The sequence below is a fragment of the Vulpes lagopus genome, chromosome 23 (assembly GCF_018345385.1).
Source record: "Vulpes lagopus strain Blue_001 chromosome 23, ASM1834538v1, whole genome shotgun sequence".
NCBI lineage: Eukaryota > Metazoa > Chordata > Mammalia > Carnivora > Canidae > Vulpes > Vulpes lagopus.
Window position 1 is genome coordinate 46446836 of NC_054846.1, and position 26182 is coordinate 46473017.

General features: G+C 44.9%; 1 protein-coding gene across 1 annotated transcript; it reads left to right on the forward strand.

The window, feature by feature from the left end:
- The first annotated feature begins 2965 nt into the window (after positions 1–2965).
- Positions 2966–3562, forward strand: RNASE9 (ribonuclease A family member 9 (inactive)). The gene has a single exon (XM_041738173.1). It carries the CDS (start codon positions 2966–2968, stop codon positions 3560–3562), a length of 597 nt encoding a protein of 198 aa, XP_041594107.1.
- The last annotated feature ends 22620 nt before the right edge of the window (positions 3563–26182 follow it).

A 26182-nucleotide genomic window follows, 5' to 3' on the forward strand; every position in this document is an offset into this window, starting at 1 on the left:
GCCTGAGCAGAGGGGAGAGGGAGAAGCAGGCTCCCCACTGAGCAGTGAGCCCGACTCAGGGCTCAATCCCAGGACCCTGGGATCATGACCTGAACCGAAGGTAGACACTCAACCAATGAAGCCTCCCAGGGGCCCCATAAGGTAACTTTTAAGTTAGAGGTGAGAGGGGAACCTGGATGGTACAGTTGGTTAAGCATCAACTGTTTTTTTTTAAAGTTTTGTTTAAATAAATAAATAAGAGATGAGACAGTGGATTGGATTTCATTCCCCAAATAACTGATACTGTGCGCGCTTATGGACAAATCATGGGATTTGGGACAAATCATGTGAAAACAAAACCCATCTCTTACCACACTTCAAAATAAATGAATTCCAGATGGGTAAAAGACTTAAGTCTTTAAAAAAAAAAAATCCATAGAAGTAGTAAAATAGGATAGAAGCGAAAATGCATACACTTTCAGGATGAGAAAGGATTTTGACAAGCACAAAAACTACAAGTTGAATTCATAACTATAGGATTAAGAAGTTTAGGCTAAAAAAAAAAAAGAAGAAGAAGTTTAGGCTATAAAAATCAAGGAGGGGGCAGCCCGGGTGGCTCAGTGGTTTAACGCCGCCTTCAGCCCAGGGCATGATCCTGGAGACCTGGGATCAAGTCCCACGTCCGGCTCCCTGCGTGGAGCCTGCTTCTCCCTCTGCCTGTGCCTCTGCTTCTCTCCCTCTCTCTCTCATGAATAAATAAATAAAAATATTTTTTAAAAAAAATCAAGGAGGTGTCGCAGACAGGCCCGAGCTGTGTCCTGGGCAGGAAGGAGCCTGAGCTCTGCCGTCCATGCACCTGCTGTCCGGTTCTCTCCAGCCCAAGATGCCTCAGTGGCTCCAAGTTCTCACTTGCGGGAGTGTGTGCTGAGCTCCCTGGACGGTCACGATGACGGGGTGCTCTCCTGAAGAGCTTCCCTGGGCCGCGGGTGGCCTGATGAGCTTGTGGGCAGGCAGGGAGGGAGGGAGGGCTCAGAGTAGGGCAGGGAGGGAGGGCCACCCCTCCCCTGTCCACCCGCCGGTTTTCCTTTCCAGTCCACTTCTCCTCTCCTGCTTCAGCCTTCCGTCGGGTGTGCACAACACCTGCCTTTCTTGAACTCTGTCCTCTAACTGCTCACGTCGACACCGATCGGATCCATCCTGGAATCAGGGGCTCTCTGTCTCCATCTCCACGTAAGTCAGAGTGTCTGGGTCACGAGTAATGGGAACCCCTCAGGTGGCCTTAAGGGGGGACTTCCTGATGCCAAGGCTGTGGAGTAAGAAAACCTGCTCCTGCAACGCGCAGCTAGGCCTCGGCCGGCGGCCCTCCCCGCGGCGCCCCAAGGGCTCGGGGACGGTTCTAGACCTGGCCGTGCGCTCGCGGTTTCTGGTAGAGCTACGAGGACAGCAGAGGAGGGACACAGTAGCCCCAGGAGGAGAAACCGGACTGGTGCGGGCCCTAGAGCAGCGAAGAGACGGGCCGTCAGAAGGGCCCGTGAGCCGGGCTTGCCCAGGCTGCTGCTGGGGCCAGCGTAAGGTTTTCAGCGACTTCCCCTCACCAAGAGAGGCTAATTACAATAGAACCAAAAACAATACTAAAAAGCAACCTGTTTATCAAAGGTCGTTCAGCTGATGAAGATGGTGCACGAGAGCGCTTAGCACAGGGGGGCCCATCACCGCTCCTTATGCTAGCCGTGATTATTTGTTATTGTTATTTTATTTTGGGGTGACCCCAAGACTGCATGTATTCAGCTGCTCAGACTTGTTTTCATCCCTTTCCACTCCAAGCTCCTGCGCTCACAGGGGAGGCCAATACCCTCAGTGTTAGGACCTCTCCAGCCAGAGCTAGAAACAACCGTTCTCTGGGGCCCAGACACCCCAAAGACTGAGCGCGGTAAAGAGGCCATTGGCAGAGGTAGCTCTGGAAGCCTGTTCCCCAGCATACCTCAGGTGCCTGCCTCTCTCTGGGAGGAAAGCCTCTTTGGAGAATTAATGCTTAGCAGCCAGCTTTGGACCAGAAATAGAAAACGATAGCTAGGCCCCGGGGCTCTCTGTGAAAGATGACACTTGGCCCGAGAGGGGCCGATTTTGCCCTGCCGTCCAGCAGCAGGGCACCATTCCTGCCACATGGTGCTACTGCTCAGGCTCTCGCAAGGAACGCTTTAAAATAGTTCTTCAACGCAGGGTGGAGAGAGATTGGGGATGTGAAGCCTGGTCACCCTGGAAACAGGAAGCCTAGGAAACCTACCGAAGAGAACAAGGAAGGATGGGGAACCCCACAGGGTACGGGGTGCACCGCAGCTCTCCAGAGAGGCCGCCCAGGGGACTGAGCAGCCCCAGGTGAAGGGGTGGTGGTGAAAGCGCCTGAAGCAGCAGCAGGTGGTGCTCCGCTGATCCCCCCCCCCCCCCCCACCTGGCTCCATCCCTTCTCCCCGGGCATCTGCAGTCCAGGCAGAAAGAGAAGTCACAAAATGAGGAATCTTTGTCCTCCCGGAACAGGGAGTGTGGGTGTGGGGGTCACTTAGGCTCTTTGCAGCGGAGGTTCCCAACTCCCAAGAAGGGAAGGGAGGCATCTGTTCCAGAGGGTGAGAGCCCAGGAGCCTCCTCTCGGCCTCTCTCCCCAACGGCCGCCTTGGGCTCCTGTCTCCTCCTGCCTGCCCTCCACCCCTCCTTGCTCTCTGCCTCACCTTCCTTGTTTCCTCCTCTCTCCTTTTCTCTCCCTTCTCCCTTCACCTTCTCCTCTCACATCCACAGTCTTCCAGGCTGACCATGGGCTACTTTTCAGTCCACGTTTCAGAAATATTGAAATATATTCTGAGTTGTCAATTTGAAAATTGTCCAAAGTCTTAGAGCTCAGAACAGCAGGAGTTAATGTGGCTGAGGAACAAAAGCAGACACACTGTGGCAGTGGCACTTATCTCCTTATCTCTCCTAGTCTCCGCAAAAGGACATGTGGACTCTGCTCACCATGCAGCCCCTGGCTCTGCTGCTCCTGCTGATGATGCAGCCACTGCAATTTATAATTCTGAAGAACTTTGGTGATTTCACAGATGAAAAGCTAGAAGAGTTTGAAGATTACTTGGGGGACATACACAGCCCAGGACCTGCCAAACCTCCTACCAAAGATACTTTCCTAAGACGTATTATTATCGATCCTGGAAGACCACTAACTGATTCAGCCTACTGTACTGAAGAAATCAAGATGAAAAACGTTCACGACAATTTCAGTTGTGTCAGAGAACATTTCTTCCTCCAAATAGCATATGAGGACTTGCAAAAGACCTGTAAAAACTTAAATGTGCCTTGTAAGAATGGAGTTAAGAAATGTCACAGGAGCAAGGAAGTAATAGAAGGAGTCTATTGTAATTTAACAAGAGGAGCTAAAATGACAGACTGTGAATATGACTCTTTTTATAGGCAGGGCTATGTCCTTATTACTTGTCGATGGCAAAATAATATTCAGGAAATTGTTCCTGTTTACGTAGATGATATTATGGCTCTGGATAATGATGTGAAAGCCAGCATCTACCACAATGCAAAAAAGTAGCCATTCTAAAAGAATATTCTCTAAGAAGTCAAGAGTAGGAGGATATAACCTTCTCCATACTGATCCTTGCAGGTTAAAATCGAGAATGCTCATTTTGATCCCATTCATTTTAGTCATCCACTGTCTCCCTTTCTTCTCCTAACACCATGCAAAGGCAACGTGGGCTAAGTTGGTTGATGGCGCTCTGAGAAGTGGTTTCAAACAGGTCAAGTACTTTAGCACATTTTGAGTGTGTTATGAGGATGAATGCCTGCAGTGACAGAGAGCCAGCTCCAGGAGAAACAGGAAATGGTCATCTGGAGTGTACTCCTGCGTTGTGTTCATGTGAACCCCTAGTTGAGTAGAACTAATAAAGTGCATTGACCTAGTGAAGTCTCTCCAGTATGGCTATGTGGGGCTTTGGGGTTTGGAATTGCCTTTCTCTGTAGCATAATTTGAAATGAAATGAACCTGAAGCTCCTCAAGAAATTGTGCGATTCAACTTTCCAGTACTATATTTGTGGACATTTCACTTGTTGTGTTCTTTCCATACAACGCAATGCTCAATGAGAACCTGAAGATATAGATTCTAGTAGGAGGCACCTCAGAATAAACACCTAAACATTCGGGATAGCAAGCTCCCTGACGTACTTTTCAATTGTCCAATGCTATGTTTGTAGATTCCCACATTTTGGCTTTAGCTTAGACATCACTGTTCACAAAACCCCAAACAATTCCTCGCTTTCTGGCACAGTCACATTTATTTACAGTTCCTTTCCTCACTTGCCAGTAGATGTGGCTTCATCTGAGAATACGCCACTTCCAGAAAAGGCTGGAGAATCTGTATGATAAAGGAAATCTGTCTTTCCGGTACAAGTAATAATTTCTCTCCCTGTGTCTGTGAAGTTCCTTAATATCCTTTAACTATGATTCTTAACAACTCATGGAAAATGGGATAAGAAGTAGTGAAGGGAGATGGCAGGGATAGTGTCTATTACTTTTGCACATTGCACTGAAACCCAATCTACTCATTTATTCCCCAGTCTTTGTTCTTCTCTTCAGACTCAGAGCTCAGAGCTTACTTGATCAACCAGTTGATGTAAATAAGGGCCTAGAGCCAAGTACTGCCAGACACCATTTCGGTGACTAGGGAAAAAATACCAGAAAATCAAACTGCTCTTCACATGGAAGCTTGTGACTTTTGATTGTAATGTCTGAATGAATGAGGATCCCATCAAACTTTAGAAATCTCATGACACGCTCTAAAAGTCAACCTCCTATACACCAGCCAAAGAAGTTCTGCTTGTAGGCTAGCCTGGGCACGTGCTATGGGCCATCTCACCTGGGCTGTGCTCATTCCACCTAGCTTGGGACTATACAGTATACAATATATTTGTGAGAGTAGGATATAGTACAGTAAAGAAGGCATGAAATCATCATGATGTTATCTCCTTCTCTCCAGATAAATGGTCTAATCCATACACAACCTAGAACTAGAATCGTGGAACTAGAACAAGGATTATTTACATGGGTTGTTTTTTTTTTATCTAGTATTGCATTAAAAAAAAAATCCAGATCCCAGCCTCTATCCGCTGGATTCCTTAAGATAAATCAAAACCATAATTTTCAGCTTTACCCATCGTAAGATTTCAAAAGATTGTCATCCAGTCTCCATTAGCATTCGCTCTTCAATAATACCAAACTAATATGATGAATATTGTCCATAACCTTGACTCACAGCACAATTTATTCTTTATGTTAGAATCCACTGATAGGGGTGCCTGGGTGGCTCAGTCGGTTGAACATCTGCCTTGGGCTCAGGCCCTGATCCCAGGGTCCTGGGATCCAGCCTCAAGTCAGGCTTTCTGCTCAGTGGGGAGCCTGTTTCTTCCTCATCCTCTGCCTGCCACTCCCCATTTGTGCTCACTCACTCTCTGTCAAATAAATAAAATAGGAAAAAAAAAAAAAAGAATCCATTGATATGATACAACAGTAATTTTTTTAAATTGTGGTAAGATATATATAGCATACAATTTACTGCTTTAGCCATTTTTAAGTGCATACTGCAGCGGCAGTAAGTGCATTCACATGGTTGTGCAACCATCCCCGCAGCTGTCTCCAGAAATTTTTCATCTAGCAAAATGAAACACTGTATGCATTAAACAATAACTGTCCCATTTTACTTCCTGTCCCTTATAAATTTGACTACTCTAGATCCTTCATGTAAATAGAATCACACAGTATTTGTCCTTTTGAGCCTGGCTTATTCCACTTAGCATCATGTCTTCAAGGTTCACCCGTGTTGTACCACATGTCAGAGTTTCCTTCCCTTTTAAGGCTAAATAATATTCCATTAGATGTTTACACTACATGCTGTTTATCCATTCATCCATCGATGGACACTTACTTGGGTCACTTCTACTTTTTGGCCTTGCAAACAATGCTGTTATGAACAAGAATGCACAAATATCTGTTTGAGTCCTTACTTTCTATTCTTTTGGGTCTATGCCCAGAAGTGAAGCTGCTGAATCATAAAATAATTCTTTTTTTTTTCTTTTAATTTTCTGAGAAACCAGCACGCTCTATTCTATAGCAGTTGCACAACTTTACATTTCACCGGCCACGCACTAGGGCTTCAATTTGTCCAATCCTCACCAAAACCTGTCAGTTTCTTTTTTTATATATATATAATAACAATCCTAGTGGGTGTGAAGTGGTGATGCAAAATTCATTTAAAATTTTAATTACTCAGTGAAGGACTGTAGGCAACAGCACTTGTAAGAGTAGGGAAGGGACGGCTGGGTGGCTCAGTCCATTGCGCATCTGCGTTCAGCTCAGGTCATGATCTCTGGGTCCTGGGATTGAGGCCTACATCAGGCTCCCTCTGTGTCTCTGCCTCCCTTTCTCTGTCTCTCACGAATAAATAAATAAAATCTTAAAAAAAGAAAAGAATAGGGAAAAAATACATACCATCTTTGTCTCTTAACCAAAATAAACCCATTTAGTATTCTCCTTAAAAATGTATGATGTGGGGCACCTGGTTGGCTCCATGGTTGAGCATCTGCCTTTGGCTCAGATCATAACCCCGGGGTCCCAGGATCGAATCCCACATTGGGCTCCCCGCAGGGATCCTGTTTCTCCCTCTGCCTGTGTCTCTGCCTCTCTCTGTGTGTCTCTCATGAATAAATAAATAAAATCTTTAAAAAAAAAATCTATTACCACCTAAAGACATTAGGTGGCACATTTAGACAAATGGACAGTGAAAGTCTGTTAGTATCTCATTTGTTGACATTCTGACTCTGACATTTTGGAGATGGGTTTAGTGACAGGGATGCAACAAGTAAGTAAAGATCTGAGACGACTGGTCCCGTAGGCTTCTGTTGTCATTACGGCACAGAGGAATGTGACACCACAAAGACTCCTATGATACAGCACCTCGACAGATAAAAGTTCACTTCTCCTTCCCGTAAGAATCCAGGGGAGGCAGCTTGTCTGAGGTGGGAAGGCGGCTGTGCTCTGTGTGATCACTGAAGGACTAGGCTCTTCCCAGGGGGCCACCTGTACCGCATCTGGCACTCTAAGGTGTTGCCTTTGTGCAGGTGGCTGCAGCCAGCTCACCATGCATCTGTGGGTGCATCAGTGCCCGGAATGGAAAACGAGGAGAGACACCAGCTGTCTCTGAAGGAAACATGGCTAGGAATTGGCTCCCACTTCTTTGACTCACATCACGCTGCCAGAACTTAGTGCCAAGGACACATTTAAGGCAAAGAATCCAGAGAGTGTAGTTTAGTACTCAAAGGAAGAATCGAAAAAATGTGTCTTGGGAAACAATTATTAGCCTGTCAAACATCTGATCTGACCTAAAGAAATGCTTTTCCTGATGAAATTGAGCATTGCTCCTTAAACATCTGTCTCCACCACCTCCAGGCCTCTACAGAAATTCAGGGAATGTACTCACTACTCACCTGCCTTCAAAGATGAGCATCTCTAGGTAGGATTGTAATGGAGGAATAATAGGGTGTTGGCTCCTTGTGCAGGACCTTACTTCAGCCAACCTGGAACACAAGTACAGAATCCATGACCGACAGTGCCAGCCTAAAGGGATTGCCAAAACCTAGCTGCAAAGATTTGGTCCAGTGATTTTCAACTCTCACCCATGGACCAGAATCTTTGGTAAAACTTTAACAAAATTGCTGAAGGTTCTGGAGATTTATTGCATTCACTAGGGGTGGAGGAGACGTGGCCATCTATTATCTTAACAAGCTCCACAGGCAATGCCAAGTTTCAGCCAGAGTTTGGGATCACTGAGTCTAGTGTCACCCAGAAGCCTGATCATAGAAACAAATCAGCAAGAACATATTATACTCACGATGGGAAATTCCTTTCACTAGACACGTACGCATCAGGCTATCAGATGGCTGATAAAATTCACCAAGGTCCTGCACTCAGGTCTCCTTGCCGTGGTTGCTGGAATCAGGCAACCCACTGGAAAATGACCAAGGGATAAGAATCAGTCTCTCTGGCAGTTCTAGGTCTCATTTTAATTTGTATGATTTCATTCTAAGTTAACGTACAGCAACACATTTGCTTAATCTGGGCTGTGCTGGTAAAATTCAATGTCTGGAAAAACAAAGCTAAAAACCAATGCTCAGTTGCAGTAGTCTTAGCAAAAGGCAATGTTAGCTGGCCTCAATTAGGGACATTTTTGACACATCTCTAACCTGAGTGCAATAATCATCATGTAGAACAATCTTAAAATTCACCTTATGCAAAAAAAAAAAAAAAAAAAAAAATTCACCTTATGCTACAACCCAGATGTGTAGACAAGAAGGCGGAACCCTTTGGGATCCCTGGGTGGCGCAGCGGTTTGGCGCCTGCCTTTGGCCCAGGGCGTGATCCTGGAGACCCGGGATCGAATCCCATGTCGGGCTCCCGGTGCATGGAGCCTGCTTCTCCCTCTGCCTGTATCTCTACCTCTCTGTGTGTGTGTGTGTGTGTGTGTGTGTGTGTGACTATCATAAATAAATAAAAATTAAAAAAAAAAAAAAAAAGAAGGCGGAACCCTTACTGTGTGGATGACCAATGTGACATTCTCATGAGGCACCCACTCACAGGGAAGTGACCCCGCTAACCCAGGCGCTGGTTCAGCTCCAGCGTAAACTCAATTCAACAATTGAAACAAAAAAAAAAAAAAAGCTTCCAGGTGAAAAAATCAAAACCTAAGGACGACCAATCCCAAGCAGCCAACCAGGTTTTCCCAAACGAAGGGAGCTCAAAACGATCAAATCATTTCCCTTCTTAGCTTCTTACATCTTCTCCGTCTCTGTGGAAGTCCTGTCCCCTTGCTCCTTTTGTGGGCGCCCCCCACTCCCCGTCGGGCACCTGCTGGGAACCGGGTTATCACCACATGGACTGGAAAAGTCCTTACCTTTCCCTTCTGGGCGCCTGGGGGACAAGGCCCCGAGCCCTGGGGGAGGGTGGGGACCATGGCTCTTCGGTTCCCAGCAGCTCCTGTTCTCCCAACACACCTGTCCTGGGAGCTAGGGCAGCGAGGCCAGGCTGCCAGCTAGGGAACGAGAACGGCCACCTGCAACCGCCCCAACGGCCCCTCCCCGCAGGACGCCCTGAGGTTGAGGAGCATCTGCGGGGTGTGCAGGCCAGCACACACGGCCTGTTGTCCCTCAGTATCGTTGTCCTTTCTTTCTTTTTAAGATTTTATTTATTTATTCATGAGACATAGAGAGAGGCAGAGACACAGGCAGAGGGAGAAGCAGGCTCCCTGCAGGGAGCCCAATGGGGGACTCAATCCTGGGACCCCGGGGTCACCACCATTGAGCCACCCAGGCGTCCCAACTGCTGAGCCTCCAGGGGCCCTTTGGGGAAACTTCTGAATCTCCTGGGGATGCTGACATCTTGCAATCCTGCAGGTCCTTCAGGTCCTTCCCACTGCTTTCTTTCTCCAGGGGTCATGTCCACAGAGGTCGCAAGCCCCCTCCCACTGATGCTGCTGCTTCCAACACTGCCTCGGGGGCACGGGAAGGAGCCTGGCTTCCCTCTCTTCTTGGGCCCCAGGATCCACTATTTCACTCCCTTCCTCGTCCAGAGCAGAGCTGCGATTAGATAGAAACAGCTTTGGAATTAAATTTCAAGATAACTGGAATTTTAAAAATTCAAACAGCAATAAAATACATGGAAGTTGGCATCATTATCTAAACTTCTTTGTCTTTGGCAATCTTTCCAAAGGATAGAGCCCTAGAAGGAAACGTTATGGTTTATGTGCATATTTGATTTGTGATTTTCCCTGAGATATGCACATTTTGTATGCTTTTCTACAACTGTTATACTTCAATTTTAATATGCTTAAATTTTTCTGGGTCAAAGAAATATTACATTTTAAAACCCAGTGTTGGGGATCCCTGGGTGGCTCAGAGGTTTCATGCCTGCCTTTGGCCCAGGGTGCGGTCCTGGGGTTCCAGGATCGAGTCCCGCGTCCGGCTCCTGGCATGGAGCTTGCTTCTCACTCTGCCTGTTTGTCTCTCTCTCTCTCTGTCTATTATAAAAAATAAAAAAAATAAATCTTTAAAACCCAGTGTGTGGGGGATCCCTGGGTGGCTCAGCGGTTTAGTGCCTGCCCTCGGCCTGGGGCGTGATCCTGGGGTCCCCGAATCGAGTCCCCGGATCGAGTACCCGGATCGAGTCCCACGTCGGGCTCCCTGCATGGAGCCGGCTTCTCCCTCTGCCTGTGTGTGTCTCTCTCTCTGTGTGTCTCATGAATAAATAAATATAATCTTTTAAAATAAATAAATAAAACCCAGTATGCATTGACAAGTTTTCTCCCAAAAAAACCTGTTAATGCATAGTCTCATAAAGAGTTTAAGTCCTTCTAACATTACTGTCAAATATATCATATTCCATTCTGAAAGATAAAAAATTCTCTTTGTACGGTTATTATTAAATATCTCAATGTTTACTGACAATTTATTCTTTCGTGAATTTCCTTTTCATATAGTTTGCATTTTCTTCTACTGGGTTATTTATGTTTATTGATTTTAGGGGCACTTTACATACAATGGATATTAATTCTTCTAGTGTATGAGCAAATAGTTTTTCTATTTGGATGTTTCTTTCACAAATTTGTTTGTGATATCTTTCCTCCTCCAGAGGCCTTAAAAGTTATACACTGAGTCACAACTGGTGATTTGCATATCCTTTAACACTATAAATACATTTTACTTTTTTTTCTGCTTTGCTTTTATAATGTGATTTTTAAATGTCTTAAACTTTAAAGATTTGATTTGTATGAAATCTTTTTGTAGAGTATGATACAAGATAGAAATCTAACTCTACTGACTTTCAAAAAATAGTCCAATGTGTCTTCACTTGAGAAGTTATTCAGTCCCCCTGGTAATGTGGGAAATGTAAGCTGTTATGAAAATTAGATAATTGCATACATAGTGCAACTTGGAATTCTTCCAAGTATATACCCTAGAAAAACATATATATAGGCAAAGGAAGATGCACAAGAAAGTTCATTAAAGCACCATCTATATAATTACTGCCCATTTATAAAGGAAAAATAAATAATCCGATATACTTGCAATATAGAATACAATAGTAAGAAATCAACAAACAGGATCTAGATGCAGTGGTGTTGATAATGCTGATTGTTAACTGCAAGCAGCAAAGAATATGCACAACACGAATCAAGGTCTGTACATTTTAAAAACACAAAATAGTATATTACATGTATTTATATAGACTGTCAATGGTATGTGCAAAGCTAATAAAAGCATAAAAGCATCCACAGGGAAAATAGCCACTAATATCTCTTGAGTAGTTACTTCTGGAAAATGAGAAGAAAAGAACGGGGGAGTAACAGTAGCTACATCTGTGTCCTTTTAGTTTTTCTTAAAAAGAATAAAAAGGGGGCACCTGGGAGGCTCAGTGGGTGAGCATCTGCCTTCGGCCCAGGCCCAGGTCATGACCTCGGGGTCCTGGGATCGAGTCCCACGTCGGGCTCCCTGCATGGAGCCTGCTTCTCCCTCTGCCTGTGTCTCCACTTCTCTCTCTATGTCTCTCATGAATAAATAAATAAAACATAATAATAATAAAAAGATCTGAACCAAATATGTCCAGTCGTTAACACTTAAAAAAATAGTAATGGAAATGTGTATGTTTTAGTATTATTTTTATTCTTTTCTATTTGGTTGATTTATATTATTATTTTTAAAAAGAAATGAGAGACCTAATTATAGAGTTCTTAAACGTGGAGATAGGAGGTGGTGGAGTGGGAAGTGTCTTCAATCTTTCTTAATGGAATTAGATGAAAAAGAACATTCTGATGAGTCTATTCATGAGATTAGCCTTGGAGTGATAATCTGAAATAATGACAGAGAAATAATTAGTGAGTCCCCATTTTGTACCTTTATGCTAGTTTCTTTCCCTCACAACGGTTGAGAGCTGTGCACTTAATGCTGAAACTGAACTATTTTACGAGATATATCATTTTGATTTGTATCCCTCGAATAATGCATAGTAATTGCTGAAGACTAAGAAAAGAGAACTATTGAAACAACCAAATCCTGCCATCCAGGAAAGATTATGATTAACTTATTGGTTAAACTTCACAGATTTTATTCAGTAAAATAAATACCTGAGTATTCTAATTTATATTTATTTTATTTATTTTATTAGTTCCACAGGTAGTGTTTAGTGATTCACCAGTGGCATAGAACACCCAGTGCTCGCAGGTCGCGTGCCCTCCGTAACGCCCATCACCTGGTCATCCCATCCTCCGCCCGCCTCCCCTCCAGCAACCCTCAGTTTGTTTCCTAGAATTCAGCATCTCTCATGGTTTGCCTCCCTCTCAATTTTTATCTTATTTTATTTTTCGTTCTCTTCCCCTGTGTTCATCTGTTTTGTCTCTTAAATATAAGTGAAATCATATGATATTTCCCTTTCTCTGCCTAAACTTATTTCCCGTAGCATAATACCCTCTAGCCCCAAGCATGCTGTTGCCAACGGCAAGATCTCACTGCTCTGAATTTTTTTTTTTCCGCTCTGAATTTTTAAAGAAAGCTGGGGGCCCAGGCCAGAGCCAAGAACCGGTTTTATAGTAACAATCGTGAAATTCATGCACTGGTGCCCTCTGGTGGCACAGCTCATACACATGGTAGATGCCGTGGGGTTTGTTTTTGAGTCAGGAAAGCACCAAAGAAAAGGAAAAATTAGAGCCACCATAAACTCCGCACCTACCACTTTCCTGGAATTACACACCCATGCACTATGTACACACATATGTATATGCTTACATGTATCATTTAATAAGACTGAATTCTCTTTATTTTATTTTTTAAGATTATTTATTTATTTATTCATGAGAGACACACAGAGAGAGAGAGAGGCAGAGACACAGGCAGAGGGAGAAGCAGGCTCCATGCAGGGAGCCCGATGCAGGACTCGAACCCGGGTCTCCAGGATCCCTCCCTGGGCTGAAGGCGGCGCTAAACCGCTGAACCCCGGGACTGCCCTGAATTCTCTTTATTTTAATGAGAAATTTACTCCCCCAATCTCCAAAATTAGTTCTGTCTGCAAAATCCATTTTCTTCACATATTGAATGGTTTCCACATCTCTTTGAAGATTGCAGTTAAAAAAAAAAAAACATGAAGCAAAAGCAAACCTCACGGAGCAGGGACCAGAGGGTAAAGTCCTAATAATTAATCAGGAGGCCTCAATCAGTGTATTCTGAGTTCAGAGGAGCTATTGTTTTCATAAAACAAAAACAGGATGCTAGGAAAAAGCAATGACAGAAAAAGAAGAAATACTTGTAAAATAAGTATATGAATGTCAGGGGGAACGAAAGAATCAGTGTTAGAATTAAAAGATAAGGTCAAAGAAATTACCCGGCGCTGCAAGTGGTACCTCTTAGGACTTGGACGGGATTCAGGAAGTGGTGGGGAAGGGATTGTAGCTTCAGCTCTGGTATGTATTAGTTTGATGAATACAAAATGTGACTTGAGTGACAGAGTTTTTGTTTGGGAGATGAAAAAGTTCTGGGTGGCTCAGCGGCTTAGCGCCGCCTTTGGCCCAGGGCATGACCCCAGCGTCCCAGGATCGAGTCCCACGAGTCCCACGTTGTGCTCCCTGCATGGAGCCTGCTTCTCCCTCTGCCTGGGTCTCTCGTGAATAAATAAATAAAAATTTTTTAAAGTTTTAGAAATCAGATGGTAGTGATGTTTTCACAGCATTGTGAATGGAGCTAATGCCATTGAATTGAATACTTTAAAACGATTAAAATGGAAATTTTTATGTTTACATATATTTTACCACAATTAAAAAAAAAATGCATGACCCAAGGTAAGATTCATCTTTTGCTGAGTCCCTGAATTCCACAAGATGGACTTAAGTGACCACCACTGTGAAGAATGAAAGAACTGTGGAACCAGGGCACTGGTGTTGGTGAGGTTACCTGGTTATTTTTGGATGTGATGCTGCTTGTTCAGAATAAAAAACATGCAACCCCATTAAACAGGGCCTTCCAGGGAGAACAGCTCCCATTCTACAAATGGCTTGCTCTTTTCTCAATCTAGTCTTGGGATTTTTTTTTTTAATTTTTTTATTTATTTATGATAGTCACACAGAGAGAGAGAGAGGCAGAGACACAGGCAGAGGGAGAAGCAGGCTCCATGCACCGGGAGCCCAACGTGGGACTCGATCCCAGGTCTCCAGGATCGCGCTCTGGGCCAAAGGCAGGCGCCAAACCGCTGCGCCACCCAGGGATCCCCTAGTCTTGGGATTTTAACTAAATCTCTTCCCATCCTAGGATTAGCATTAAAAGAGTCACTTCCAAAGGGGCTGAGGTGAGCAATCTGGGCACAACAAGCTGTAGGAGAAGCCTGGGCTGGGAGCGGCGTGTCCGGGCTGCTGCACGATCTCAGGAACCATGAACACCGACGCCGGCGCCACCCACGGAGGGTGTCGGCCAGACTAATGGGGGCAAGTAGTGAGACGTCCCTGGCACTTGCCCCAGCTCAGCACTGTGATGGAATTTCCCTCCAGGAAATCTTGCTCTAAGAGGAATTCCTGAGCCATCCCTCCCCTGGGTATCTCCCTCCACGACCCCAGACTGAACAGGCCAAGCGCAGGACTGAAGACACCACGCAGCCATCCTGAACCATCCATTCAAAGGTAAAGTGTGTTTACTTTGTGGTTACAGAGTATCGGGGTGCCTGTGCGGAAATCAGGTTCACGAGGGTTTGTGTCAGAAAGTGGAGAGAATCCCAGGGAAGAGGAGACACCAGGTCGTTAACAACTGGTTTAGAAATGGCCTGTTCAGTAAAGGGTCTGCAAAGGTAAGTAACGTTGAGAAGCTGTATTTTGACAAAATACAGGCAAAATACGCCTGTCAAACTATCAGATTAAAATAAAAGATAGGGCAGCCCGGGGTCGCTCAGCGGTTCAGCACCACTTCGGCCCAGGGCATGACCCCGGGGTCCCAGGATCAAGTCCCGTGTCGGGCTCCCTGCATGGAGCCTGCTTCTCTCTCTGCCTGTGACTCTGCCTCTCTCTCTCTCTCTGTCTATCATAAATAAATAAAATCTTTAAAAATAAATAAATAAATAAATAAATAAATAAAATAACATACAGCTAGTAAAATCTTTAAAATCTGGAAAATGCTAATGTATAATTTGAATGTTCAAAAAATGTAAACTTCCCTTTCCTTTGCTTATTTCCCCTTCCCTTCTCTTTGCCTCCCTCCCTTTATTTCCCCTTTCTTCCCTTCCTATGCAATTCATTCCTGAAGCCTCACGTGGGAGAGAGCACTGGTCGGCACCCACAGGAAGGATCAGGCTGGCGTGGAGAATAGGAAGTCAGAGCCTGAAACAGGTGACCAGGGCATCCATTTGGGGGCCAGAGGGATTTGGGATGAGGAATGAGGGGCCGATATCCAGCATGAAGAGTGGGAGCTTGAGCAGCTGGAGGAAGTGCCCGCTCAGAGGCTGCCCCGGGGTGGGGTGTGGCAACTGACGCGGGGAGCATCCACGTACGGGGCAGCCTGGCACAGTGTCAAGAGTCCGAGTGGACAGTGGGCACCAATATGGGAGGGGGACAGCAGAGATTGGTTGTACACATGGAGATCGATCAAATAAATAAATATATTGCAGAAGATATTGGAGAGGAGGGTCATAAATGTGGAAATGGAGATATAAGCTGGAAAGGGAGAAAACGAATATGAGCCCTGTGGGGTTAGGGTGAAATTGGAGGTATTGGTGGTTTTCAGTGTAAGGATATGAGTAACACTGACAGTCTTGGAGCTCTCTGACCCCAGCAACCCAAAACACACAAAATACTATTCTCCACCCAAACAAGGTGGAGAAATGACGGGTCCAGGGCAAGGAAGATACAAGATAGACTTGGACCATCTTGTCTTTCAAAGCAAGGAGGTACCTTACAAATAACGGAGATACGGCAACAGCACCCAGAAGCCAGATTTAGAGGGCTTCCACTGACTAATTCGGGGACCGATTATACAACTCCTTGAATAAAAAAAAAAAAAAAGAAACCTTGAGTCTCCACTGATAGAAGTAAATAAATACATTGAAAATGTGATAAGGAATTAAATACTTGCATAGCTGCCACGTGCATCCACCGCGAAATATTTTATTACTTACTATTAGTTACAAGAGAAAAACAACGGTGACTTTAGTAGAGAAACCTGGCAAATTCTACTGTAATAATGTGGACAAAGTAAACATTACTGGATCAGCCTGGAATTGAAGGGGAACTGGATGCAGTGGGAAGAACGAACCTCACTTCCATGGAGAATCCGAATCTAATCGGGACAAACCCATGCCGAGGGACCTTCCACAAAAAACACCTGGCTTATAACCTTCCAGAGTCAAAGTCACGTGTCAAAGAGAGCCTGAGGAACCATATCAGACCCAAGCAGGATAGAGACATGACAAAAAAAAAAAAAAATGCATGACTCTGAATTGGATTATTTTGCTAAAAAGGACATTATTGGGACACATGGTAACATTTCAATAGTCTGAGCTAGGTGGTAACCTAATGTTAGTGTCAAGGTCCTGGTGTGGATGGTTGCATGTGGTTACATATGCAAACATCCATGTCTGTAAAGAAGATACACTAACATATGCAAATAGCAAATGGTTTAGGAAAAAACATTGTACTGCATTGTAGCCTCTGAGCTTGGAATTACTTCAAACGCTTCAAAATATACTTTTAAAATATAATAAGCTGCGAATGATATTTGATTCCGATCATGCTTTTAAAGATATACATGTTTGTATGTATATTTGAGCATAAAAAGGCTAAAAAAAGTATATGCACCAAAATATTGACTGATTAACTTTGAGTAAGTTCACTTGACTACGACTTTCTTTTGTTCTGTATTTTTCTAATTTTCTTTTTTTTTATTTTCCTAAGTTTCTAAGATGAATTGCATTGCTTTTTTTCTTGATTCATTAAATCACTAGAAGAAAAAGTAGAAATACAGATCAACAACAACAAAAATAATCAATTAAAATTACCCTCTCGGAATACCTGGGTGGCTCAGCGGTTTACCCTGCCTTCAGCCCAGGGCCTGATCCTGGAGACCCCGGATTGAGTCCCACATCGGGCTCCCTGCATGGAGCCTGCTTCTCCCTCTGCCTGTGTCTCTGCCTCTCTCTCTCTCTCTCTCTCTCTCTCTCTGTGTGTCTCTCATGAATAAATAAATTAAATTAAATTAAATTAAAATTACCCTCTCATCACTGAAAGGTAACCACAGATGATATTTTGACATATATCCTTCCAGGATTTTTTTCCATGCAAATATATACATATAGTTTTTTTATGTTTCTGTAAAATGGAATCATAATAAACACATCATAATTTTTTCCCCTGAATTTATCTACATTTATAACATCCATGTTAAAAGTATAGGTATTTATTATCACTTTTAGAGGTTGAATAGGATTTCACTGTGAGATTACTGTCATTTATTTAAGTGATCCCTATTGTTAGACCTTTAGGATTTTCCCCTTTTTACTATTATAAACCATGCTGCTCAAAATATATATATATATATATATGTCCATATATATATATATATATATATATATATAAACCATGCTGCATCCTTGTTCATACAACTTCATGTACTTACCAAATTAAGTCCTTGGGATAAATTGTGAAAAGTAGAATCCATGGGTCAAAGAATATGAAAAAAAAAGTTTTTAGGAGCTTTTATTGCACATTGTCAAATTGCCCCCTGGAAGCATGCGTCAGTTTACATCCTTACCCCCTGGTACCCTAACCCAGGACATCATCGGATATTATCATTTTTTTTTTTGCTTGTAAGGAAGTTATATAATCCAAATAAATAATAATCTTTAACCTTGCTGGAGACATTTTGATAAACAGATGCATTTCAAAATGCCCTGGGAGTGATAGATTATCTTTGTTTTTTAACTAACTCAGTAGGTCAGTTATGAGCTGTGGGGTGGGGGTCGTGTCATTGTTCTTTTTTTTTTTTTTTAAGATTTTACTTATTTGAAAGAGAGAGAGGACAAACAGGGGGAGTGGCAGAGGGACAGGGAGAAGCAGATGCCCAGCTGAGCAGGGAGCCAGACCATGGGGCCTGATCCCTGGACCCTGAGATCAGGACCTGAGCTAAAGACAGACATTTAACTGACTGACCCACCTAGGGGCCCCGAGTATCATCATTCCTTAGGTCCCAGGTAAAGAAAAGAAAAGAATGATCGTGAATGAAGAAATGAAAAACACCATAACAAGCCATTCTGGGACAGAAATCTTTCATTTCATAACTATATTCATCACTTACTGCTGTGTAACAAAGTACCCTAAATTTAGCGGCTTAAAGCAGCAAAAATTTATTATGTAGAGTTTCTAAGGGACAGGAGTTTGAAAGCAGGTGAGCTGGGTGGTTCTGATTCAGGGTTTCTTAAGGAGTTGCCATCAAGGTTTTAGCCAGGGTCGCGGTCATTGAACGGTTTGACTGGGGCTGGAGGATCTGCTTCCAAGAAAGCTCACTCACATGGCTTTTGAGAAGAAGCACTCTGCCTGGCTGACGGGCCCGGAAAACCCTAACTCCTTACCACAAGGGCTATTTGAGTGTTCTCATGACCCCAGAGCAAGTGATTCAAGAGCGAGAGCAATGAGGAAGCCTTGCTTTCCTTGACCTATCTTGGAAGTGGCAGGCCATCACTTTGGTCACAGGACGTCACATTTGATTGACTATAAATGAATCACTAAGTTCAGCCCATACTCAAGGACCGGGAATTAAGCTCACCTCTTGAAGGGAAGAGTATCAATGAACATGTGGACATCAAGCCACCACAGTAACTAAAAACCATAAAGCTCTTTTCGAGGTCCCTGTGGAAGTCTCAGATGTTGATGACAGGTGGCTATCTCCAGATCAAGAAAGTTGGAAACATGGTATCATGGGTGATGTTATTGATTTAAGGGCTAGGAGGTCTAGCCCATCTTTCCCTAAGGTAGTATTGACTAGATACAAAAAGAGGATCAGGGCAGCCCCGGGGGTGGGGGGATCAGCGGTTTAGCACAGCCTTCAGCCCAGGGCGTGACCCCGGGGTCCCGGGATCGAGTCCCACGTCGGGCTCCCTGCATGGAGCCTGCTTCTCCCTCTGCCCATGTCTCTGCCGCTCCATCTAGGTCTTTCATGAATGAATAAATAAATAAGATCTTTAAAAAAAATAAAAGAGCATGAGGACATATCAGCCAATGTTGGAGAATGGGCCCTGTAAATATATATATATATATATATACACACACACACACATATTCAGTATGTGTCCCTTGAGTGCCTAAATGGGCAAGGCACTGCTGTTCTGTTGAGGACGCTCCACCCTTGCTGACAGACAAGAACCGGGGAAGTTACTTGCCCAGGATCAGCTGGTAAATGCTGGAACTAGGGTTTTAACATAGGCTGGGAAGTTCCAGATCCTCTTTGCCCAACTACCCATGATGCCACAGTGACCTTCTAGAATCCGCCCTGCCCGTCTGCCTGAAGGAATCTCCAATAAAATGAATTATTTACTCCTTCCTTAGACTATGTGTGTCCTAAAGTACCAGCCTCTGTCAGGGCTTGCCCTTTGCCATAGTATTAGGCGACGTCGCCCCAAAGCAGAGCCTGAGATCTCCAGGTAGTGACTCATTGAGGGATGTTCTCAGGGGGCCCAGGTGAGGAAGTAGCAGAAGCACCATATAGGGCAGAAGAAAAAGTCCAACAAGGATGTCATTTTAGCTAAAGTCCAGCCCCAAACCCGACCCCATGGAAAGCTCTAGAGCCTAAAGGACATCGAATGAGGGCAAGAGGAAAACAAAAAATTAAAGCAAGAGGTCCAGGGATGCCTGGGTAGCTCAGTGGTTGAGCATCTGCCTTTGGCTCAGGCCCTGAGCCCAGGGTCCAGGATAGAGTCTCACGTCGGGCTCCCTGCATGGAGCCTGCTTCTCCCTCTGCCTGTGGCTCTGCCTCTCATGAAAAATAAATAAAATCTTAAAAAAAAAAAAAAAGAAAGAAAGAAAGAAAGAAAAAAAGAAAAGAAAAGAAAAGCAAGAGGTCCAGGTTCCTGTTCCTCTGTACCAGTCAGTCCCCGTGGGCTGCCCTGGGGAGGCTCCGCCCTGAGGAAGCCCCTCGGCCGCTGGCCCAGGGACTCTCCCGAGAAGAGTGCAGCTGCGCACCCTGACAGCCCCTCTGACAGCCCCTCTCGGCAGCGGGCGGACGCGGCACCTGCCTCCACTGACCCCTCCATAGCCCCTCCTTCACCCCGAAATACATTCTTGTGCCCCAGTGTCCTAGTGTCGTTGCCTGCTGTACACCGGCCCCCAGGCAGCCCTGACCTCGTCGCCCCTCTTCTTGGCACACTTACCCCCAATGCGTCTCATCTGCAGATGTGCTAAAATGGCAGATAAAATCATTGGTTTTAGTTTTATGGGGATCTTAAATTTTTTATTATTTATTTATTTTAAAGATTTTGTTTATTCATGAGAAACACAGAGACCCAGGCAGAGAGAGGAGCAGGCTCCACGTAGGGAACCCGACGTGGGACTTGATCCCCCCGGTCCCCAGGGTCACGCCCTGGGCTGAAGGCAGTCACTCAACCACTGAGTCACCAGGTGTCTCTCTTCTTGTTTTTTTTCCAGAAAACAATGGCCATCCAGTAATAGCACACCTCCGAACCCTGGCAAAAGCATCCATAGAGGAAGTGCTATTTTCTTTTCACTTTTCTTGGTGTCGTCTTATACAGGTACTAAAAATCTCACTAATTGTTTGAAGCTAAAAGTCTTATATCCTTATAGATAGAAATGCACAGTCAGTTTACGAGGATCTGGTTCCAAACACGAGGCTCCCATCAGGGACAGAGAGCGTCCCGGCGCCTCCTGAAGTCCCCCTGGGGCAGGTGAAGCTGCCCTCTTGCTGTGCTGCTCCTTGCTCCTTCTGCTCTGCCCTAACACCTCATTTCCCTCTTCTCCCCGATTCTCCCCCTAAATCCATTGTTTACTTGAATTATAGTTACTCCGAATCATAATTCTATTAAAGAGCCAGCCCACTTGCTCCGGGAGGTGGCATCTCCGTGATCTGAGTCACTTTGGGCAGCTAACTGGAGCTCCGTCTGCCATGCAAAAGAGGACATGGCAGGCGTGGGGGTAGGGCACAGGGTAGAGAGGCAGCAACATCAGGAAATCACGTGCTAAAGCAAAGGCTTGCTGGACATAGCACCAACCCTGTCCCTTGGGCCCGCTTCAACCCCAGGGGGGATGAGTCTCTGCCAGGTGGTACTTTACGGCCTCGAGGAGGAGGAGGGAGGAAGAGGCCCAGCCCCGTCTGTCTGCTCCAGCCACACGGGAGCACTCGAGGATCCAAGGAAGAGAATCCAGGTCCAAAGCCCAGCCAGGTCAAGAGACACAAGACACCACCTTGAGTTTTGCTCTAAGCACAGCTGTCCTCAGGGTGTGTGAGGCCCTGGCCAAAATTTGTGGGGGAAGAGAAGGGACTCAGTGTAGATAAGTAATATGATTTTCAAACGCACTATAAAATTTGTGGGCCCAAGTGAACTAGACAGATGTATTCCTGCAGATTTAGAATTATGGATAAAGATCCATGTTTGTTTATTGTCCAGTTGATGAGGGAGCAGAAGGTAAACTGAGGACAAAGCACAACCCGAGGAGGAGGGGCAAGATGGCTGAAGAGCAGGGTCCCCAAATCACCTGTCCCCACCAAATTACCTAGATAACCTTCAAATCATCCTGAAAATCTATGAATTCGGCCTGAGATTTAAAGAGAGACCAGCTGGAACGCTACAGTGAGAAGAGTTCGCGCTTCTATCAAGGTAGGAAGACGGGGAAAAAGAAATAAAGAAACAAAAGGCCTCCAAGGGGGAGGGGCCCCGAGGAGCCGGGCTGAGGCCGGGGCGAGTGTCCCCAGGACAGGAGAGCCCCGTCCCGGAGGAGCAGGAGCTGCACCGACCTTCCCCGCGGAAAGGCGCCCGCAGGGAGTTAGAGCAGGACCCAGGAGGGCGGGGATGCCCTCGGGCTCCCTGGGACACTAACAGACACCTGCGTCCTGGGGAGAGTGTCCCGAGCTCCCTAAGGGCTGCAGCGCGCACGGCGGGACCCGGAGCAGCTCGGAGGGGCTCGGGCGGCGACTCCGCGGAGGGGGCTGCGGTGCGGGAGCGCGAATCCAACAGCGCAGGCCCCGGAGCACAGGGCGCAGGGACACAGTCCAGGATCCGGCCTCCCCCGGGACAGGCAGAGGCCGGGAGGGCCCAGGACAGCAAGGACGCTCCTGCCCCGAGCTGAGCAGATCTGCAGCCTCCAGGCCCTGCAGACGGAGAGCCCCGGAGTTACTGCGGGGGCTGAATCCAGGGCTCCAGAGCTGGCCCCGCCACTGGGGTTGTTCCTCCTGGGGCCTCACGGGGTAAACAACCCCCACTGAGCCCTGCACCAGGCAGGGGGCAGAGCAGCTCCCCCAAGTGCTAACACCTGAGAATCAGCACAGCAGGCCCCTCCCCCAGAAGACCAGCTAGAAGCACAGGTTCCAGGGGAAGTCAAGGGACTTAAAGTATACAGAATCAGAAGATACTCCCCCGTGTTTCTTGTTTTTTGTTTTGTTTTGGTTTAGTTTGGGGTTTTTTGTTGTTGTTGTTCTTTGTTTGTTTGTTTGTTTCCTTCCCCCATCCTTTTTTTCCTTTCTTTCTTTTTCTTTCTCTTTTTCTTCCCTTTTTTCTTTTTTCTTCCTTCTTTTTCTCTTTTCTATCCTTCTTTCTCTCCTCTCTTTTTTGCCTTTCCCCAATACAACTTGTTTTTGGCCACTCTGCACTGAGCAAAATGACTAGAAGGAAAACCTCACCTCAAAAGAAAGAATCACAAACAGTCCTCTCTCCCATAGAGTTACAAACTCTGGATTACAATTCAATGTCAGAAAGCCAATTCAGAAGCACTATTATACAGCTACTGGTGGCTCTAGAAAAAAAGCATAAAGGACTCAAGAGACTTCATGACTGCAGAATTTAGATCCAATCAGGCAGAAATTAAATATCAATTGAATGAGATGCAATCCAAACTAGAAGTCCTAACAACGAGAGTTAACGAGGTGGAAGAACGAGTGAGTGACATAGAAGACAAGTTGATGGCAAAGAGGGAAACTGAGGAAAAGAGAGACAAACAATTAAAAGACCATGAGGATAGATTAAGGGAAATAAACGACAGCCTGAGGAAGAAAAACCTACGTTTAATTGGGGTTCCCAAGGGCGCCGAAAGGGCCAGAGGGCCAGAATATGTATTTGAACAAATCCTAGCTGAAAACTTTACTAATCTGGGAAGGGAAAGAGGCATTCAGATCCAGGAAATAGAGAGATCCCCCACCTAAAATCAATAAAAACCGTTCAACACCTCGACATTTAATAGTGAAGCTTGCAAATTCCAAAGATAAAGAGAAGATCCTTAAAGCAGCAAGAGACAAGAAATCCCTGACTTTTATGGGGAGGAGTATTAGGGTAACAGCAGACCTCTCCACAGAGACCTGGCAGGCCAGAAAGGGCTGGCAGGATATATTCAGGGTCCTAAAAGAGGAGAACATGCAACCAAGAATACTTTATCCAGCAAGGCTCTCATTCAAAATGGAAGGAGAGATAAAGAGCTTCCAAGACAGGCAGGAACTGAAAGAATATGTGACCTCCAAACCAGCTCTGCAAGAAATTTTAAGGGGGACTTAATTCCCCCTTAATTCCCCTTTAAGAAGAAGTTCAGTGGAACAATCCACAAAAACAAGGACTGAATAGATATCATGGTGACACTAAACTCATATCTTTCAATAGTAACTCTGAACGTGAACGGGCTTAATGACCCCATCCAAAGGCACAGGGTGTCAGATTGGATAAAAAAGCAGGACCCATCTATTTGCTGTCTACAAGAGACTCATTTTAGACAGAAGGACACCAACAGCCTGAAAATAAAAGGTTGGAAAACCATTTACCATTCGAATAGTCCTCAAAAGAAAGCAGGGGTAGTTATCCTTATATCAGATACACTAAAATTGGGATCCCTGGGTGGCGCAGCGGTTTGGCGCCTGCCTTTGGCCCAGGGCACGATCTTGGAGACCCGGGATCGAATCCCACGTCGGGCTCCTGGTGCATGGAGCCTGCTTCTCCCTCTGCCTATGTCTCTGCCTCTCTCTCTCTCTCACTGTGTGCCTATCATAAAAAAAAAAAAAAAAACAAAAACAAAAAAGATACACTAAAATTTACCCCGAAGACTGTAGTGAGAGATGAAGAGGGACACTATATCATACTTAAAGGATATATCCAACAAGAGGACTTAACAATCCTCAATATATATGCCCTGAATGTGGGAGCTGCCAAATATATAAATCAATTAATAACCAAAGTGAAGAAATACTTAGATAATAATACACTTATACTTGGTGACTTCAATCTAGCTCTTTCTACCCTCGATAGGTCTTCTAAGCACAACATCTCCAAAGAAACGAGAGCTTTAAATGATACACTGGACCACATGGATTTCACAGATATCTACAGAACTTTACATCCAAACTCAACTGAATACACATTCTTCTCAAGTGCACATGGAACTTTCTCCAGAATAGACCACATATGGGTCACAAATCGGGTCTGAACCGATACCAAAAGATTGGGATCGTCCCCTGCATATTCTCAGACCATAATGCCTTGAAATTAGAACTAAATCACAACAAGAAGTTTGGAAGGACCTCAAACACGTGGAGGTTAAGGACCATCCTGCTAAAGGATGAAAGGGTCAACGAGGAAATTTAGGAAGAATTAAAAAGATTCATGGAAACTAATGAGAATAAAGATACAACCATTCAAAATCTTTGGGACGCAGCAAAAGCAGTCCTGAGGGGGAAATACATCGCAATACAAGCATCCATTCAAAAACTGGAAAGAACTCAAATACAAAAGCTAACCTTACACATAAAGGAGCTAGAGAAAAAACAGCAGATAGATCCTACACCCAGCAGAAGATGAGACTTAATTAAAATTCGAGCAGAACTCAACAAATCGAGACCAGAAGAACTGTGGAACAGATCAACAATTCTTTGAAATTTAATTCTTTGATTTTGAAATTAATTCTTTGAAAGAATTAATAAGATAGATAAACCATACCATGGACGCATTCCTGGAAAGCCACAAACTACCAAAACTGGAACAGGAAGAATTAGAAAACCTGAACAGGCCAATAACCAGGGAGGAAATTGAAGCAGTCATCAAAAACCTCCCAAGACACAAGAGTCCAGGGCCAGATGGCTTCCCAGGGTAATTCTATCAAACGTTTAAAGAAGAAACCATACCTGTTCTACTAAAGCTGTTTGGAAAGATAGAAAGAGATGGAGTACTTCCAAATTCGTTCTATGAGGCCAGCATCACCTTAATTCCAAAACCAGACAAAGACCCCACCAAAAAGGAGAATTACAGACCAATATCCCTGATGAACATGAATGCAAAAATTCTCAACAAGATACTAGCCAATCGGATCCAACAGTACATTAAGAAAATTATTCACCATAACCAAGTAGGATTTATCCCCGGGACACAAGGCTGGTTCAACACTTGTAAAACAATCAGTGTCATTCATCATATCAGCAAGAGAAAAACCAAGAACCATATGATCCTCTCATTAGATGCAGAGAAAGCATTTGACAAAATACAGCATCCATTCCTGATCAAAACTCTTCAGAGTGTAGGGATAGAGGGAACATTCCTCAACATCTTAAAAGCCATCTACAAAAAGCCCACAGCAAATATCATTCTCAATGGGGAAGCACTGGGAGCCTTTCTCCTAAGAAAAGGAACAAGACGGGGATGTCCACTCTCACCACTGCTATTCAACATAGTCCTGGAAGTCCGAGCCTCAGTAATCAGACAGCAAAAAGACATTAAAGGCATTCAAATTAACAAAGAAGAAGTCAAACTCTCCCTCTTCGCCGATGACATGATACTCTACATAGAATACCCAGGGATCCCTGGGTGGCGCAGCGGTTTGGCGCCTGCCTTTGGCCCAGGGCACAATCCTGGAGACCCGGGATCGAATCCCACATCGGGCTCCCGGTGCATGGAGCC

Bases quoted from the DNA above. Each gene is read 5' to 3' on its own strand.
- RNASE9 (XM_041738173.1), top strand. From the start codon at position 2,966: ATGTGGACTCTGCTCACCATGCAGCCCCTGGCTCTGCTGCTCCTGCTG.